This window comes from Sinocyclocheilus grahami, unplaced genomic scaffold (genome assembly GCF_001515645.1).
Source record: "Sinocyclocheilus grahami isolate Dianchi unplaced genomic scaffold, SAMN03320097.WGS_v1.1 scaffold495.1, whole genome shotgun sequence".
Lineage (NCBI taxonomy): Eukaryota > Metazoa > Chordata > Actinopteri > Cypriniformes > Cyprinidae > Sinocyclocheilus > Sinocyclocheilus grahami.
The window spans coordinates 917882-936614 of record NW_015505674.1 but is presented as its reverse complement, the minus strand read 5'-3'; the positions used below and the strand labels follow the sequence as shown (position 1 = coordinate 936614).

Genomic DNA, 18733 nt, shown 5'->3' with positions numbered 1-18733 from the left:
AACCTATTTATTTATTGGCCAATAATAGTGCATTATTATAATAGGCTAAAATATAGCTTTAAGTTGGTAGTTTTACCACATCACATTTTTATTACATTCAAAATTCAAAACTATATAAAACCAACATGTGCACAAAGTCTGCGTTTCTAGTGGCCTGATGAGCTTTAAGCTCGATTTTTGAAAGATTTTCCGTTTTCTTATTTGTCATGGACTCTCCTGTAGCTCCTGCCAAGATACTGAAAGTTCCCAAGGAGAAGAAAGTTCAGATCGGATCGGAGGTTACGACATCTCTTTCATGATGAGCAAATTTTATTTTTATTTGTATTTTTTATTAAAATTCATTGAGGGACATAATGTCTTTATCAAAATGAAATAAAATTAAATATGAATTTTTTAAAAATAAGCCTTTAATTAAAGACTAGTTTGATGAAATCTGTTATTATCTACAAAAAAAAAAATACTTTAACAAAAATCTTTTTAATATTAATAACAAAAATTTTCCAATAAAATAAAAAAAAATGTGTTGTGCAACCAATAATTAGTAGTCATTTAAAATATCATGATATTTGACTTTTTTATGACAAGGCAAGATTAGTTCAGATTGTACAATGTCATGTGGTGCAACTCACCAAAACGTTATGATCTATCCTTTAATAATTCATGATATTTGAACAAAATACATGCACAATATATTTTAAATTAACCAATTTATTTATTGGCCAATAACAGTGCATTATTATAATAGGCTAAAATATAGCTTTAAGTTGGTAGTTTTACCACATCACATTTTTATTACATTCAAAACTATATAAAACCAACATGTGCACAAAGTCTGCATTTCTAGTGACCTGATGAGCTTTGAGCTCGATTTTTGAAAGATTTTCCATTTTCTTATTTGTCATGGACTCTCCTGTAGCTCCTGCCAAGATACTGAAAGTTCCCAAGGAGAAGAAAGTTCAGATCGGATCGGAGGTTACATTGGAGTGCAATGCCACTGGCAACCCAATCCCATCCATAACTTGGCTTGAAAACGGCAATACGGTAAATCCTCTTTCATTCATTTTTCTCTATCTTTCCCATCCTCTGCACCTTTCACCTCTCAACTTCATGCTTGCTTTGGCTCTACAGAGCAAATTACTTATATTTTCATCTCATCTTACTGGGCCAGAGAGCAGAGCTCAGTACATTCATGTTAAATGTCAGACGGCATTTCTCGAATGCGCTGCCAGTACAATGACGGGAGGCCTGCGTTCTGCAGATGCTTCGGTCTGTGCCACTATTAACAGGATTCAAACTACAATCATTCCTCGGGCTGTGGTCGGACAGCAGCAATAAAGTTTAAGCCGTATTGAGATCAAGAAAATAATTCAAACACCCCAGTGCTCTTATCATTATTTGGGATTATTTTTTTATGTGGATTTTGCTAGACAGAAACAAAGAGAACCGAAAAGTGATCAGCAGTCTTACGTGAAGATATTGTCTGAAAACAAGCGTGTACGTCTTTAAACCCAAGAGAATCCAAGATTCAGATTTCTCAGGCTCCTGAACAAACTGTGCTGTCTCTGTTTTCATTTGCATAACAGCAATCATACTTTAATACAATATTTGTTGAGAAATGTGTAAATAAATTTTGGTTTGGCTAAGCGGCTATGGTTGAAACTTCTATTTTTTGTCACGAAATGTAACAACTGTCAAAATTATGCTGTTTTCTGTAAATCTGACAACACTCTTGTGTTTCTTATTCATGGGTTCTTGCTTTTTGATTTATTTGCTTTTCTTTTGAAAATATTTTGTTGCAGAATGTATGAGGTTGCACTAGTGTGTGCACTAGATTTGCACATACGGTGCTTTCATGCGAGTACATTTTGGACACTTTTTATTGTAACAGCAATTACATTTTTTTTTGTAAGCTAGCACATATATGACCTCAGAGCAATCAGACATGGACTAAAATCACAAAACTTTATTTATTTATTTGTATGCACACATAGTGTTGTGGTTATGTGCATTTAAATGTTCACCACCTGCAGTTCTTTTACTTAATTAATGTGTATTAATTTTTACATTTTGTTTAAAATTTCCATTTTAATTTTAGCTAATGTTTTAGTCAGTTTGTTGTGTGTTTTTACAATTTTTAGTATTTTTTAATGTCTTTATCGTTTTATTAGTTTTTATTTTAGTTTTAGTTATTTTAGTACATCAAGCTGACAAAAAACAAACAAACATGTATTTAAATATATTTAAACTTTGTGTTTTTAGAATGATCCATTTAATTGGGACTATGGCTGTGTGAAGTTGCTGGATATTGGCAGGAACTGGAACACGCTGTCGTATACGCCGATCCAGAGCATCCCAAACATGCTCAATGGGTGACATGTCCGGTGAGTATGCTGGCCATGCAAGAACTGGGATGTTTTCAGCTTCCAGAAATTGTGTACAGATCCTTGCAACATGGGGCCGTGCATTATCATGCTGCAACATGAGGTGATGGTCGTGGATGAATGGCACAACAATGGGCCTTTTTAACATTGCTGTGATAAAGAGTTTGATCTGATGAAGATGATGACTGAGAGATGAATTTTAACCTCTGACCCCCAGAGCATCTTTGAAACCCATGAGTTGATATTAGACGCTTGATTAAAATTAGCCGTCTGAGTGTCGTTCTGGCAGGACTCGCAGCTCATTAGTTTTCTTTAGCCTGATGAAGTGCCTTCTAAAATCAGCTGCATGAGCTCTTTGTCAAATATAGAGCCGCGATCGACATTCCTACAGGCTCTCATAATCTGCTCATAAACTCAACAAATCACATTAGCAAAATAGCAGGAGTCTTAACACATCCAAACGATAAATAGAAGGATTTGTTATAATTGTTGGAATAATCATGTGACTTGCATTTGACCCATCACTTCTATTCTTTTCTGTTCTATTCTGCACATAAACAGTGAAGATCGCTAGTGACTATCTTGTAATAACTACAAAAACAAATAGTAGTGCAATTATATACTGGAATCTCTGTGCTATTAAAGATAATATCATGACAGTTTTAATTACAAAAAGAAGTTGATTGGATGAGCCATATTTAAAAAGCCTATGCATACCTGCGATAACACACTGAATTTATATGAATGCAGCAATTTATCTTGTAGCTGCTATATTGCGTGGCTGTATTACTTGCCAGAAATGGAGCGTAGCTATAGTTGTGGCAGGCCATGTTAGTCAAGCTCGCATCAGCTGACGCTCAGCGGATCCACGTCTACCTATAGGATCACGACACCAATCATAATTCCCTTTATAAGGTCCTTCAGTCATTATTCAGCAGCTATCGCTTCGCTCAGGAGCTAATCACCCACCTCCATCCCCAGCTCCTCCTCTCGTCCAGTCAGGACTTGGCAGTGAATATATCATTGAGTCAGACCACTGAATCATGTTAAAATAATCACGTAGAACATTAATGATATCTGCTACATTTATCATTCATGTTGGTTCTGTTCTGTTACCCTAGGGGGGTATTCTGCACTCCCTGCTCCTATCCATGCTAGGCTGCATGGATGGGGAGGGAGTGTTTGCCCAGAACAGAACCATTCCCCCAACCTAAAATGTATGCTAATTGTAAGTTATATTGACGATAGTGGTCCTGACAGAAGTTTGCTTTTGATTGTTATTATGATTTCAACCGTTCAAATGTTCGAGGTTGGTAACTTTTTTTTTTAATGTTTTTGAAAGAAGTCTCTTATTACTTATTACAAAGGATGCAATTATTTGCTCAAAAAGAAGTAATAATGTGAAATATTTGTACAATTTAAAATAACCGCTCCATGCTAGGCTGCATGGATGGGGAGGGAGTGTTTGCCCAGAACAGAACCATTCCCCCAACCTAAAATGTATGCTAATTGTAAGTTATATTGACGATAGTGGTCCTGACAGAAGTTTGCTTTTGATTGTTATTATGATTTCAACCGTTCAAATGTTCGAGGTTGGTAACTTTTTTTTAATGTTTTTGAAAGAAGTCTCTTATTACTTATTACAAAGGATGCAATTATTTGCTCAAAAAGTGATTTTACCACGGTTAATGTATGTGAGGGTGCAGCTGATGTTTGTTTGCTTGTTGTCTGTAGATTTCCGGCGCGTCAGTGGAGGAGACCGATAGTGGTCCTGACAGAAGTTTGCTTTTGATTGTTATTATGATTTCAACCGTTCAAATGTTCGAGGTTGGTAACTTTTTTTTTTAATGTTTTTGAAAGAAGTCTCTTATTACTTATTACAAAGGATGCAATTATTTGCTCAAAAAGAAGTAATAATGTGAAATATTTGTACAATTTAAAATAACCGCTTTCTATTTGAATATATGTTCAAATGTAATTTATTCCTGTGATCAAAGCTGAATTTCCAGCATCATTACTCCAGTCTTCAGTGTCTGATGCTCAAGAAACATTTCTGATTATTAGCAATGTTGAAAACAGTTGTGCTGCTTCAGATTTTGCTTCAGGATTCTTTGATGAATAGAAAGTTCAGAAGAACTAACTTTATATTTTGTAACATTTAAGTCTTTGTTGTCACTTTTAATCAGTTTAATGTGTCATCACTAAAAAAAAATGTATTTAAAAAAATCTTACTGACCCCAAACTTGAATGGTTGGACTCCTATATAGTCTCCTGTGTCTTTTCTGTTGTTCATATTGTCATTTTATAAAATGCAGAGGCCATGCATTACAGTGATTTTACCACGGTTAATGTATGTGAGGGTGCAGCTGATGTTTGTTTGCTTGTTGTCTGTAGATTTCCGGCACGTCAGTGGAGGAGACGCTAGTGGATGAAGTCATTGTGTCTGTTCTGCGTGTGGTGGTTCATAAACCAGCTCTCTACACCTGTCAGGCTACTAACCAGCACAGCGGAGGAGCCAACACTGTCAAAGCCACAGCTAAAATAACCGTTTCAGGTCAGTTCCAGTACTGATTCCTGCTCGATTCAACAGACTGTCTACTGCTTTGTCCCTAAAAGCCCCATCATTTCTCACAAAATATCATAGTTACTGACACTTTTGATACTCAACTGTAAAAAAGAACTAAAATGATAAGAAGGAGGGTTTGCTATAAACAGCATTTTGCCGATTTAAGAATCGTTCTAATATTTAAATTTCTTTACTTGATGGCAATGGTGGTGATATCAAATAACCATTTCATTCTAGTAGCAAGCAATATAGTTATGGTATTTAGCAGGAAGTACGGTTATCATGGCAAATGTTTATATGGGTTATAAAACCTGAAGGGGAGTGACATGAAACAATATTTTAGATATGACAGCTGTTATCATAACCGTTGTCAAATGCCTGATTTCTGCTTTACATCAGATGTTGCAACAAGGTTTTCGTGATTTTGAGTCTTTTGAACTTTCGGAACCTCAAAATAGTTAAAATGTCACTGTTATAAGCACATTATATTAAATAGTTTCCAAACGATCCTATAGTACATGTATGTGATGTATTCATAATTGAGAATGTCATCATGTGATAAACTGCACTTACAAAAAAAGTACCATGTTAATTTGGAAGCAACATTTGTCATAATACTATGGGATTCTCTAAAGTACAACGGCGTACATTTCCGTTCAAAAGTTTGTGGTCAGTAAGATATTTTATTTATTTACTTAGTCAATCAGGTAGTTAGTTTTGTAAAAAATTATTGTGATTTTAACAGTAAAAGACTGTAAAAATGCTACAGTAAAAAAACCTATTAACTGGTTAACAGTAAGTTTCCATACTATATTCGGTGAATAAATGTAATTACATTTAATGTAATTTTACAGTAAAATACTGTTAAAAATAGGGTTTTTGGAAGTGGAAAAGAAAAAGTCATTGTATAATTTACAGTGCCAAACTGTAAATTGACACTCCCAGAATTCCCTGCATGACACTTAATTTTTGATGTTTTTTTGTTGAAATAACTATGTTTCTTCTTAGTTTTTTCTTATCAGTTGTGTACATTAGGGTTTAATCTTACATCTAATGTTGTTAAATGAATGTTTATTGCATTATTTCAGTAGCATGTGTGTCACCATGATGGGGTTTAGTGTTTGTGTGAATGAGACTGTGCAACTTCTATATATAAGTGTTGCCCTCCTCAGCTCGTAGAAAAGCTGTTTGTATATTAGTAATTCAATATGTTGGTTTATTAACATTCCATCAGTTAATGAAATACGGTATTTTATTGTTAATAGATCTGTAAAACCTAAAACGTTGCTACCATATTTTTTTACGGTGAAGTTCTGGCAACCACTGCTGCCGGTATTTTACCGTAAATATCACAGATTTTTTTTACAGTGGTATAGTGATTGAGATAGAAATTATTACTTTTTATTCTGCAAGAATGCTTTACAATTGATCAAAAAGTGACAGTAAAGATATTTCTTTAGTCTATTTCAAATAAAATACTGTTCTTTTGAACTTTCTATTCATCAACAATCCTGAAAAAGTATTATGGTTTCTGCGAAAATATGACGCACAACTGTTTTCAGCAGTGATAATAATCAGAAATGTTTCTTGAGCAGCAAATCAGCATATTATACTGATTTCTGAAGATCATGTGACACTGACGACTGGAGTAATGATGCTGAAAATACAGCTTTGATCGCAGGAATAAATTACATTTTACATTATATTCACATAGAAAACAGTTATTTGAAATTGTAATAATATTTCACAATATTACCGTTTTTATTGTATTTTTACAATAAAAACATGTATTCACATAGAAAACATTTCACAGAATTCCTGTTTTAAGTATATTTTTGATCAAACAAATGATGCTCCTAAGAGACATAAACATAATACCGACCCCAAACTTTTAAACAGTAGAGTACAATTAAAATACCATTGTAATTTTTCATTTACTGCCTTATTATATGCCATAGTGCTAGTTCACACAGTCAGTGCACCGAGTTACCACTGGAGTGTTTTATTGTAAGGCAGTGATGTTACCAGTCATAATGTTTTAGCAAAATCAATTCGAAATGCTTCTGTTAATAAAGGCCCATGAAACAAGTCTTGTAAACACACACCCGCTGTGACTGACGCTTTCTGCCATATGCTTCTCTGGCTGCTTTGTGTAAATATGAAGTGACTGCTCTCGAAGTTTCAGCAGCTGTGTTTCTGCTGCCAGTATTTCAGTTAGCTTCCCTTCTGTTTGCATAGCTGTTCTTCTGCCTCCTCGAAGCCCCAAAACGCATCCCTGTGCAAACATGCCCCAAATGCCGTCTTCAGGCGCTTTAGCCATGTAGAGAATGTGCACAATATGATTACGCAATATGGCACTGAATTATTGAAGTAACTGAATAATATATGCCTGCGTTGATCTTTCTATTACCAAATACTAAACAAATTATACCTGATTCTTATTAACCATTAATTCACTATTCTGCAAAGTCAGATACATTGTAGCATAATTACTGAAATGTATTGATTGTTATTTGTTTCTTATGGAAGTGGTGTCCAAAAAAAGACCTCGAGTTCAAACGTGCTGTGTCAAACTGGTTTCTTCTGTGAATTAGGCTCTTGAGTCCTGTCACATTAAAATCAGGAGGGGCGGTAAACCTCACACCTGCTGTATCTCCATGGTCTGTGTGTGTCCTCCTCTCATTCCCACAAACACTGCGTCACAGAAGCATGCTCAGGCCTGCAGGGTGGATGTGTTACTCTCTGACATTAAGCAGAGTTTGTTTGTGCTCTTCTCTCTTCTCGGGTCTGTTTCTGGTGGTGGACTCTGGATCCTGTAACTTTCCCATAGAATGGAGGTAAGAATGTATTTAGTGTCCTATTAACTGGTACTTCAGCATACAATATGACCTTTTGGACATAGTTTCTAGAGTCCAACTGAGTGAGAAAGAACAATGTCGTTTCATATTGGACCCCCAAATCAAAAGAAATTATATTTTTACATGAAGAAAATGTATTTATTTATGTATTTATTTATTCATTCATTCATTAAGACATTATTTGTATGACATTTAATCACATTACCTCACATTATTCTCACTGTAATGCAATTTTTATATATATTTTTTATTTACCACAGCAGCTGTCATGCAATATTACATTATTTATGGACTAAGAGGTATAAAAAAATAAATAAAATAAAATAAATTATTTGTATGACATTTAATCACATTACCTCACATTATTCTCACTGTAATGCAATTTTTATATATATTTTTTATTTACCACAGCAGCTGTCATGCAATATTACATTATTTATGGACTAAGAGGTATAAAAAAATAAATAAAATAAAATAAATAAATAAATGAATAAACAAATGAATAAATAACATAAGAACTCTGTACACACACAAAAGAAAATCTTACTTTTTTTGGCAAAAAAAAAACTTTTCCAAATTACATTATATACAGTGGGTACGGAAAGTATTCAGACCCCCTTAAAGCTTCTACTAAATACTGAGCAAAGGGTCTGAATACTTAGGACCATGTGATATTTCAGTTTTTCTTTTTTAATAAATCTGCAAAAATGTCAACAATTCTGTGTTTTTCTGTCAATATGGGGTGCTGTGTGTACATTAATGAGGAAAAAAAAAATACTTAAATGATTTTAGCAAATGGCTGCAATATAACAAAGAGTGAAAAATTTAAGGGGGTCTGAATACTTTCCGTACCCACTGTATACTGTATGTAATGTATATATGTGTGTGTGTGTGTGTGTATCATGGTTTCCACAAAATATTAAGCAGCAACAACTGCTTTCAACATTGATAATAAACAGAAATGTTTCTTGAGCAGCAAATCAGAATGATTTCTCAAGAATCGTGTGACACTGAAGACCGGAGTAATGATGCTGAAAATTCAGCTTTGATCACAGCAATAAATTACATTTTACAATATATTCACATAGAAAACAGTTATTTGAAATTGTAATAATATTTCACAATTTATTGTATTTTTAATCAAATGAATGCAGCCTCGGTGAGCAGAGGAGACTTCTTTCAGAAACATTTAAACTCCAAACTTATGAATGGTACTCTGTACATACATATTGTACATATAAATCATGTTAAATATTGGGTGTGCTTAATGGTCTTACAATGTAAATAATGTGTGAAACATCTTTTCTTGATGTAAAGTATAAATGATTGATTTGAATTATTTGGATTTTGTAATTAAATGTTTGTGTGAGATTCACCACACTAACGTAACATAAAACTAATGAAAAACAGATCTCAAAGTGTAGTGCATGACTCAAGTGTAGTGCTGGCTGCTCATGAAGTCAGTCAGAAGTTTGTCAAAAGCGTGTGTTTATGCTTGTTTCACTGGAAATGGAATCATTATGTCTCTGTTGAGTGAAATGATAAATGCAAACATACACGTGTGCTGGTTAATGCACTACACTCCAGCTGCAAAACCAGACACGCCATATGGTCTAAGTTACACGTGAACTTAAATAAACCAAGCTATTATCTGACGTTTCAGATTCAGCATCTGGATGCAATTAGAGCGAAGTTAAACAGAATTAACTAATTGTGAGAACAGCACTTTATTCCCGTCAGTTGTGCCGTGTCTACATGAGTCAGCATGTACTCATGGGACACAGTCATGTATGGAAGCCTTGAGGGGACATCTTTATATGACTTGAGTCCTAAACAGCCATTCTGTTTAGTAGAAGTTATCGATGAGAGACTGTACAAAGGCAGCGCTGGCTACTGCAGTACATACAGAGGCGACGTGTGTCAAAATGTGCTCCGTCGAGATGCACTGGTGTTTTTCAACTACTCTCTACCGAGCCCAGAGGATGCGCAGGAGTACCTGGCCCAGAGCGCATGGGGGGAGCTGGACGGGGTGAGCTCATTCTGCAGGCCCGCCGCCAGATCCCTGCTCTGTCACGCCACCTTCCAGGACTGCAACCCTTCTGGACTCGGTCCAGCACCCAAACCCATCTGCAGGTAATGGAAATTAGTTAAAATTCTAATCAGGTCATTTTACTTGTCATTTATAATGTTAGTCAATAAATTAAAATAAGTGTGCTTTAAAGCATGACAAAAATATTAAAACATAATTATTTAAAATGCACTTTAAAGTAACTCTTTTAATTTGACATTATTACAAAGTGCACTTTTTAAAAGTATATTTAAGTGTGAAATGAAACATCACAAATACACTTAAGTGGCCTTTTATTTAAAAGTACATTTATTACATCTACTTTTACACCAGGGTTATTAAATACAAACAAAACAACGACATTTCTGAAACTTTGACTTAAGTTAAAATGAAAACAGAAAATATATATAAAAAAAAAATCTAGTTCAAAATATTTAAAGGGGACATCGGATGCTCATTTTCCAGTAGTTGGTATGATTCTTTAGGGTCTTCATGAAATGTGTGAAACATACTTTGGTTAAAATTCCTCAATGGTCGTGTAAAACACCCTCTTTATCGTGTCAAAAACAACTCTGTTCACAGCGACTAGTTTCGGTGCATGTCTCTTTAAATGATAATGAGCTGCTGCTCACCCCGCCCCTCTCTTCTGTGGGGTGTGAATTTTGCGTATATGGCTCGGAGGGGGTCTTATTCAAATAGCTATGCTGTTTTCATAGAAACCAGCTGCAGATTGAAACAGCTCGCTGGATGACAACAATTTCAGACTCAGACAGACCATAACAAACTGGCTCCATGTTTTCTTTTAAGACACACCAGAAACCTAACTAAATGCAAAAAAAAAAAAAAAGGTAAAAATTTCATCCGATGTCCCCTTTAACCAGAACTACAATAGTGTATTAATGATACTAAAATAACACTGAAGTACACTACAAGTGCACATTCAATACAATAAAGTGCATTACTTTTTCACAAGGGTACATACATAAACAACAACCGATCAACCAAATGTCTTCTCTTATTTAGACTGTACAAAGGCAGCGCTGGCTACTGCAGTACATACAGAGGCGACGTGTGTCAAAATGTGCTCCGTCGAGATGCACTGGTGTTTTTCAACTACTCTCTACCGAGCCCAGAGGATGCGCAGGAGTACCTGGCCCAGAGCGCATGGGGGGAGCTGGACGGGGTGAGCTCATTCTGCAGGCCCGCTGCCAGATCACTGCTCTGTCACGCCACCTTCCAGGACTGCAACCCTTCTGGACTCGGTCCAGCACCCAAACCCATCTGCAGGTAATGGAAATGTGCTGATACCGTGCAGAATATACCTCTACACCGGAAAATATACAATAAACAAGAAGAAGCCAAAACAACATATGTGAGTCATTCTCAGATTTCCTAGCATTGCATCAGAAAAAGCATATCTTTACTGAACAGGAAACATCACTGGTGAGCTGTGAGTCGTGACCCTGTTAACAGAATGGAACGAATTGTTAGAAATTCTGTTTTGATGAATGGGTGACCTTTATCTGTTTTTCAGTATATCACATATATATTGCATTTGGAATGTAATCAATTTTCCATTTAAACCTAAAATTAAATAAATAATAATAATAAATAAATTAAAGGGTTCTTTTTTAAAGTAGAATATAAACTGTTTTCAACATTCATAATAATAGTGTAATACTACTACTACTACTAATAAAAATATTTTTTGTGGAAATGCAATTTTTTTAAACGTATTATCTATCTATCCATCTAGAACTTTTTGCAATGATAAACAAACAAACTTATTATTACAATTCTTCTTCTTTTTTATTATAGCTATTTTTTTTGTTTTGTTTTATGCTGAGGCAGAAACAGTATTATTTGTATTATATTGTGTACATATATATTTGTATTATATTGTGTACATTTAAATACAATAATAATGTGTGAATTTAAAGATAAGAAGTTTAATTTAAAATATAATAAAATAAGATAGTCAAATGTAGTCTAATTTTTGAGTATAGTATGACATGATTTTCCTCAGGCACAGAAACGGCACCACATACAAATAAAGACCCATATTGCTATTTAGTAAGTAGTCATTTAGTAGATATTTTTATCCAAAGTAAGTCACAGTAGTGGAGCAGCCTGAGGTTTGCTCATCATACTTGAGCAAACAATGGTGGTCGACCCAGAAACCGGCAAGTTTTCAAATGCTAGCCCTAAGCTTTAACCACTAAACCACCCACGCTATATATATATATATATATATATATATATATATATATATATATATATGCTGTTGTGTCACAGGGAGCACTGTGTCGCAGTGAAAGAGCTGTACTGTTATAAGGAGTGGCGTTCTGCTGAGGAAAGTTCTCATCGAGGCTTCCCACACAGCATCACTCTCCCAGAATGCACCTCTCTACCCAGCCAACAAGCAGACCCATCATCATGTACAGTGGTTCCTTACGTTGGTAAGAGTGACATGCTATTATATAGATGCACATTATCCCAATGGGTGCCATTTGGCTCAGTCTTTGTTTAGTTATGAAAATCCTGTGATATTTTGGAGCTGATTGTCAATGATGTCCATAAAGCATCCGTCCCATGAAAACAATGGGTGTTAGTGGAAAAAACGCCACGTATGGTTCTTGGCAGGACAATGCTGTAGATTTGTTTTTTCTTTGTTTATGTGAAATGCCTCGTGAGGAATGTGAGGATAGCAAACCTGTAGATGGACACGATTAGGGTGGTTTATAGCCACAGCACGTGAGGAAGGATCAGTTGGAGAGGTTGGACAGCTGAGTAAATGTTCCCATCTAAGAGTTTCCATGCCATGTTTGCAAGTTGTTGTCTTGCTCATGGAGTGGCGAAATGTAGTGGGAAACAGCAATGAAATGGCAATTCTATACTGCAGGACATGACGGTTATGCTTTGTGTAACTTCTAGAATCCTGTGTGACAGAAAAATAACTAAACTTAATGAGTAAAATGAATAAATCAGTTAAACACACTGTGTGTGTGTGTGTGTGTGTGTGTGTGTGTGTGTGTGTGTGTGTGTGTGTGTGTGTGTGTGTGTGTGTGTGTGTGTGTGTGTGTGTGTGTGTGTGCGCGTGTGTGTGTTATACAGATATCAATAAAGACCAAGTTACAAGTAAGTAAGAATTTGACTTTGTTTTCTTCATGGATTGTGGTATCTAAAACCCGGAGAAATATAGAGATTTATTTTTTATTTACACTTGCATGTGAACTGCTGTGGAAATGAGTGAATGAATGAATAATTACTAATTCAATTAGTTTAATACAAATAATTATTATTAATTATTACATTATTTTAAATGAGCAAAAACAGCTGCATGTTTACTAACATACCTTTGGACTCCAGTGCATATTTATTATTATTATTATTATTATTATTATTATTAAACTGCAATAATAATCATAAAAGCACACATTTCAGTATATTTGACCATTTACTGTTTATATATTCTTTAGCAACATGTTACAATGACAAAGGAAGATTTTACCAAGGAACTCACAACATGACAGCATTTTCAATTCCCTGTCAGCGATGGAACCAGCAGGTAAATGTTTGTTTGAAAGTCAGCAGAAAATCAAAATCGACAAATACATGTTCTTGCTTTTATTTTGCAAGTTTGATTATTCAATGCATGCTTTTCTGAAGAATGATTAATTTTCATAATTTTTTATCAAATTGCAATAACTAGTTCTGTCTCCTATTCATAAAGGATGATGTCACCTAGGCCCACATGAACAGGGAAAATAATGTTAGCTAGTAGCTAAACAAGTGGCTATTTATGCATTGCTTTAGATTATTGTAGTAGATAGTGAAGCCTGTCTAAGTTTTGACAATGGTTAATGCAGTCATGTAATAAAGGTTATGGCAATTATAGCAAATAACAATAGATTTGACAAAGATATGCTATTTGGCATATGTAAAGTTGCTTTCGAGGATAATTTGACCTTGTACAATCTCAAAACTCAAATGTGTAATTGAAAAGTATAAAGATAAACAGCATCGCCAAGTTAGAGTATTGGACAAAGGGTTAGAACTGAATATTAATGAACAAATATTAATTTTAACAATAACCTAACCCTAAACAATCCAAATACTGCATGTTAGCATATGCTCAGTGACCTTCAGAAGATATGTACACAGGAAACAAATGTTTTTACAGCAAAAACAATGGACAGTCAAAATACGCAAATCCAGAGGTTTCCTTTGAAATGAAGTTTTGAATGGAGAAGATTTTGTCTCTTTTCAAAACAGTGTGGAAGCGTTTAATGCATGCAGTGGGTTTCAACCTGGAGAAGCTGGAAATATCAGGGATAATGGGAATATTGAATTTAGCCACAGAGGTTTGTGTTTCTTGTTTGACCGCTCTCCCCCCCACCCCACTCAGGATCCCCATCAACATAGACTCTCTATAGATGTGATTCCTGAGTTGCGAAATGCAGAAAACTACTGTCGTAACCCAGGAGGAGAGAGTGACAGGCCATGGTGCTACACCACAAACCCTAATATACGCTGGGAGTACTGTCTGGTGCCCAAATGTGGAGAAGGTATATAAATGTTTATCTGACTAATAAATAAGATCAATTAGAACAATGCCGAGAAAATTCTAAATTATTTTTGACTGGAGGAGCTAATCCTATATTGTCATAAACTCTGAAATCTGTTCCAAATCATCTGCCTCAACATTATTTTTATTTTCTTCAGTTATGAGTGTGAAGACTGCACCCTCGATTACAAAACCGGTCCAGATTTACCCACCTCCTCATGTGTCTACAGCCTACTCAATGAGCGTTATCATCCTTATCATTTCTGGCTTCGCTGGGGCGGCCGTCTTTACCGTACTCATCCTTATGTGCCACAGACGAAAGAAAATATGGCAAAAAAGGAAAAGGTGAATAATGGACTTGTCTCATTTGAGTCATATAGTCACTCAATAAAACTACCTACACTGGTAAAAGGTTGATGGCTCAAACCTTTAGAAAGTGTGATCCATGAGGTCTGATGTAGGACAGGGGTGCCTGTAGAATTTCGTTCCAACCATGCTCTAACACACCTGTCTGAAATGATCAAGTGCTCTTGACAATCTTAATTAGCTGGTTCAGTTGTGCTTGATCAGGGTTGGAGCTGAACTTTGCAGAAAGGTAGGTCTCCAGGAACAGGATTGGGCACGCTTGATGTACCAAGATGTACCAAGATGTACCAAGTAAGGTGAGCAATGGTATCAACATCTCTACTGTTGTAGGCCCTGAAACAACATTCCTAATAAACAATCCCAATTCCAAATCTGACTCTAGCAGGAAACATAATCTACATTACTCTAGAACAGGGATGGCCAAACTTGCTTCTGGTGGTATGCCATCCTACAGAGTTTAGCTTCAACACTAATCAAACCTGAAATCAAGGTGTTCAGAATTAGTTGAAAATAAAGGTGTATTGAACCAGGAACTGAAATCTGCAGGAATGTAGCCATTTAGGAGCAGGGTTGGCTATCCCATCTCTTGGAGGTACACCATCATACAGAGTTTAGCTCCAATTCTGCTCCAATACACTTGTCTGTAATGTCCAAGTAATCCTGGACATCTCGTTTAGTGGAACTCTGCAGTAAAGTGGCTCTCCTCTAGAGTTAAACACCCTTACTTTTGGGAACTCTCACTAAAAGTGTACTTGAAGTTGCTTTGGAATTTGCATTACCTAAATTATTAGCTAAATGCATCTAAACAAAACAGTTGTGCTTCTATATCTATATTTTTGGTTAGGGTGCTGGAGACGCCTACTCTGACCACCCTCCCCTCAGAGCTCTTGCTGGACAGACTTCATCCCAACCCCATGTACCAACGGCTGCCTCTCCTTCTCAACTCCAAGCTCCTCAGTCTCGAATATCCACGCAACAACATTGAATATGCCCGTGACATTGGAGAAGGGGCCTTCGGTAGGGTGTTTCAGGCAAGGTGAGAGCTACCAAATGGTACAAGCAAATGTAACACCAGTGGTGCTCATGTCTGTCCTTGTTTACCACTGTAAGTGTTTATACGGACAGTCCATCATACGATTTCATTTGTATGGTTTTGAGTGAACTTTTAGACTATGTGAATGATGACCAAACAGCCATGTAGTCCTGATTTCATGTATTTAGCGACCCCTGGGAAGTACATCAGTGGTTAAAATGTATACACCCATATGGCTGTCTCCTGAAATAGGATCTTGGATACGTCTAGTAAACGTGATGTGTTTCAATATGAAACTTCCCTGTAGACATTATCGTCTGAGCAAGCCCTGCTGAGGAGGATATTTATAGACGCCCATTAGAAAAGTGTTTACTTCTCCAGGAACACACAGGAGCCTTCTGCACAGGAAGTGCAATCTTAATGGCATTCTAAGCTGGTTCTTGAGTGGCTGCCATTGTGGTTCTGTTTCCACAGTTTGACATCACCATTGAAACTATTTTGAAAGGCTTTATGACCTGTTTGTCAATTTGAGATAGAGTACAGTACAGATAAATCTGGTTTGAGATCAGTGAAGGTAGCCTGCTACTACCGCCCAGTGTTTACCATTACAGATTGTGAACGCTGACTGCCCAGTTCTGCCAGCTTGTGCATATATGTGTAAAGATACACATTTCTTTAGCTGTACAACCATAAACCATCTACTAGTTACCAATGTGCCTGCTGTCCTTTAGAGCCCCTGGTCTTTTGCCGATGGAGCCGTTCACCATGGTGGCAGTGAAAATGTTGAAGGAGGAAGCTTCAGCTGATATGCAGAATGACTTTCAAAGAGAAGCTGCACTCATGGCTGAGTTTGATCACCCCAACATTGTCCGTCTCCTGGGTAATGTATCACAACTGTATGCCTTCAAAGGCTTGCAATTTTAGAATGCATCTGCTTGAGGACTTTCCTAAAAGGAACCACATCTGCTTCCTATTACATGTATGTCCTTTCCTCAAGGGTACAACAATCGAAAAAGCCTTAAAATAGCTTGACTCATCCATTTCAGATTTGACCCAGTGTGTAACCCTGGATCAGTCCCCTCTGTGGCATTCCGGAACCAGATTCAGTGCCTCGAACCAGTGTTAGAATAACAGAAGGATATTTTTGGTTAGGTATCAACTGTTGGAAGCACAACTAAGCCTGTCGTTTGTGTATCTGTCATGCAGGAGTCTGTGCGGTGGGGAAGCCCATGTGTCTCATGTTTGAATACATGGCCTATGGGGACTTGAATGAATTCTTGCGACGTCGCTCTCCAACCCAGCAGACCAGTCTAAGTCGGGATACCTTGACAAGAAGCAGTCTCGTGTTGGAACCTGAGCATTACCCACCCCTCAGCTGCCTGGAGCAGCTCTCCATTTCTAAGCAGGTGGCGGCAGGAATGGTGTACTTGTCGGAACGCAAGTTTGTGCACCGTGACCTAGCTACTCGCAACTGTTTGGTAGCAGAAAACTTGGTTGTGAAAATTGCAGATTTTGGTCTCTCACGCAACATCTATGCAGCTGATTACTATAAAGCCGGTGAAAATGATGCCATCCCTATTCGCTGGATGCCACCTGAATCTATCTTCTACAACCGCTACACCAGCGAGTCAGATGTGTGGGCTTATGGTGTGGTATTATGGGAAATCTTCTCATATGGCATGCAGCCTTACTACGGCATGGCCCATGAGGAGGTCATCTACTATGTAAGGGATGGAAACGTGCTTGTCTGTCCAGAAAACTGCCCACAGGAGCTGTACAACCTCATGCGTTTGTGTTGGAGCACTCATCCCACTGACCGGCCAAGTTTCGCCAGCATTCACCGCATCCTAGAAAGAATGCATGACCAGATGCCCAAATCTGGTCCCTCTTGAGGATCTCTAAAAATGCAATTCAAAGAACCAAAAAGTTCCATTAGAATCCCAAAGAGCCCTGAAGGATCTTGAAGAAGGATGAAACATTTTAAGGTATCCACAAGAGCTGAAGACAACCCAGAGGAGACCTTACAGAGTCCTGACAAACCTTTAAGTGCCCACAAATACTAAAGAACCCAGAGGAACATTGAGGAATGTGACCGAAGCCTAAAACGATTGAAAAGGCTAACACACCTTAAGGAATACTGATCCCTCAAACTCTTTGAAGATGACTGCTTACATCTGTTCAAAGGATCTCAACTGTTTTCTTTCAATGACACAGATGTACAGCAGGCATCAGATGAGTGCTAATTAAGGTTTGAGCTGATTTGGATAAACAGGATCAGGATAGAAGGTTAACATCTAGTAATAAGGTGTATGTAGTGCAGTCACTGCAAGAATCTAGAATGAAATCTCTGCAAGCAGAGATATACAGTATGATTTTTTTCTACTTTTCTTCACTTTTGGATCTATTTTGAGATATATTTTAACAGTACTATGCATCTGATTATGGTTTAGTTACATTCTTAAAATAAGTTAATCCAAGAACATGTTGTAGTGCTTCAAGCTGAATAGCATTGTCATTGTTTAATTTAAATTTAAAACATTTTAGTAGAATAGCTTATTCCAAAGTGGCACATCATCACTTTATTAGTTTATGTTGTAACTGAATAGTTTTGTTAATTTCGCATTAATTGATATTCCAAGATAAGACGTTTCTTTGTTTGTTCTCAGTCATATCGGTAACTAGAAGTGAGTGAAGCAATGTATAAGAAAATATTGTAGAGAAGTGTATGTAAAATATTTTTTAACAATTTATCATGCCTCGTAATCCCTTAAGATTTAATTGGTATTAATTATATGTGTATTATCATAAATTGAGACAAAGAGATCGGCTTAAAATCAACTTTCAATCATTTATCTGTTTGATGGTCCCAAATACACTACTAGTCATGATTAGTC

The 18733-nt window shown here is 36.5% G+C and overlaps 1 protein-coding gene and 1 long non-coding RNA gene across 5 annotated transcripts; both read left to right on the top strand.

The window, feature by feature from the left end:
* Positions 1 to 206: 206 nt before the first annotated feature.
* On the top strand, positions 207 to 4141 carry LOC107554243 (uncharacterized). The gene is made up of 3 exons (XR_001605041.1): positions 207 to 278; positions 973 to 1041; positions 4116 to 4141. It is a non-coding gene; the product is annotated as an uncharacterized lncRNA (long non-coding RNA).
* A 3431-nt stretch (positions 4142 to 7572) lies between these two features.
* On the top strand, positions 7573 to 18224 carry musk (muscle, skeletal, receptor tyrosine kinase). 4 transcript variants are annotated; one of them, XM_016236698.1, is made up of 10 exons: positions 7573 to 7784; positions 10897 to 11160; positions 12169 to 12332; positions 12988 to 13011; positions 13353 to 13441; positions 14282 to 14441; positions 14599 to 14785; positions 15651 to 15842; positions 16571 to 16719; positions 17046 to 18224. In XM_016236698.1, exons 1-10 carry the CDS (start codon positions 7657 to 7659, stop codon positions 17729 to 17731), a joined length of 2043 nt encoding a protein of 680 aa, XP_016092184.1. In that variant the 5' UTR covers positions 7573 to 7656; the 3' UTR covers positions 17732 to 18224. The 4 variants fall into 4 exon arrangements, with proteins under 4 accessions (XP_016092184.1, XP_016092182.1, XP_016092183.1 ...); XM_016236696.1 differs by having other exon boundaries at positions 15648 to 15842; XM_016236697.1 differs by lacking the exon at positions 10897 to 11160 and adding an exon at positions 9675 to 9938 and having other exon boundaries at positions 15648 to 15842.
* Positions 18225 to 18733: the final 509 nt, after the last annotated feature.

Excerpts from the sequence above, each read along its gene's own strand:
- musk (XM_016236696.1), top strand. The coding sequence starts at position 7,657 with ATGCTCAGGCCTGCAGGGTGGATGTGTTACTCTCTGACATTAAGCAGA. Across the intron at positions 13,442-14,281 it reads GTCAGCGATGGAACCAGCAG|GATCCCCATCAACATAGACT; the intron begins GTAAATGTTTGT and ends CACCCCACTCAG. Across the intron at positions 14,786-15,647 it reads ATATGGCAAAAAAGGAAAAG|TAGGGTGCTGGAGACGCCTA; the intron begins GTGAATAATGGA and ends TATATTTTTGGT.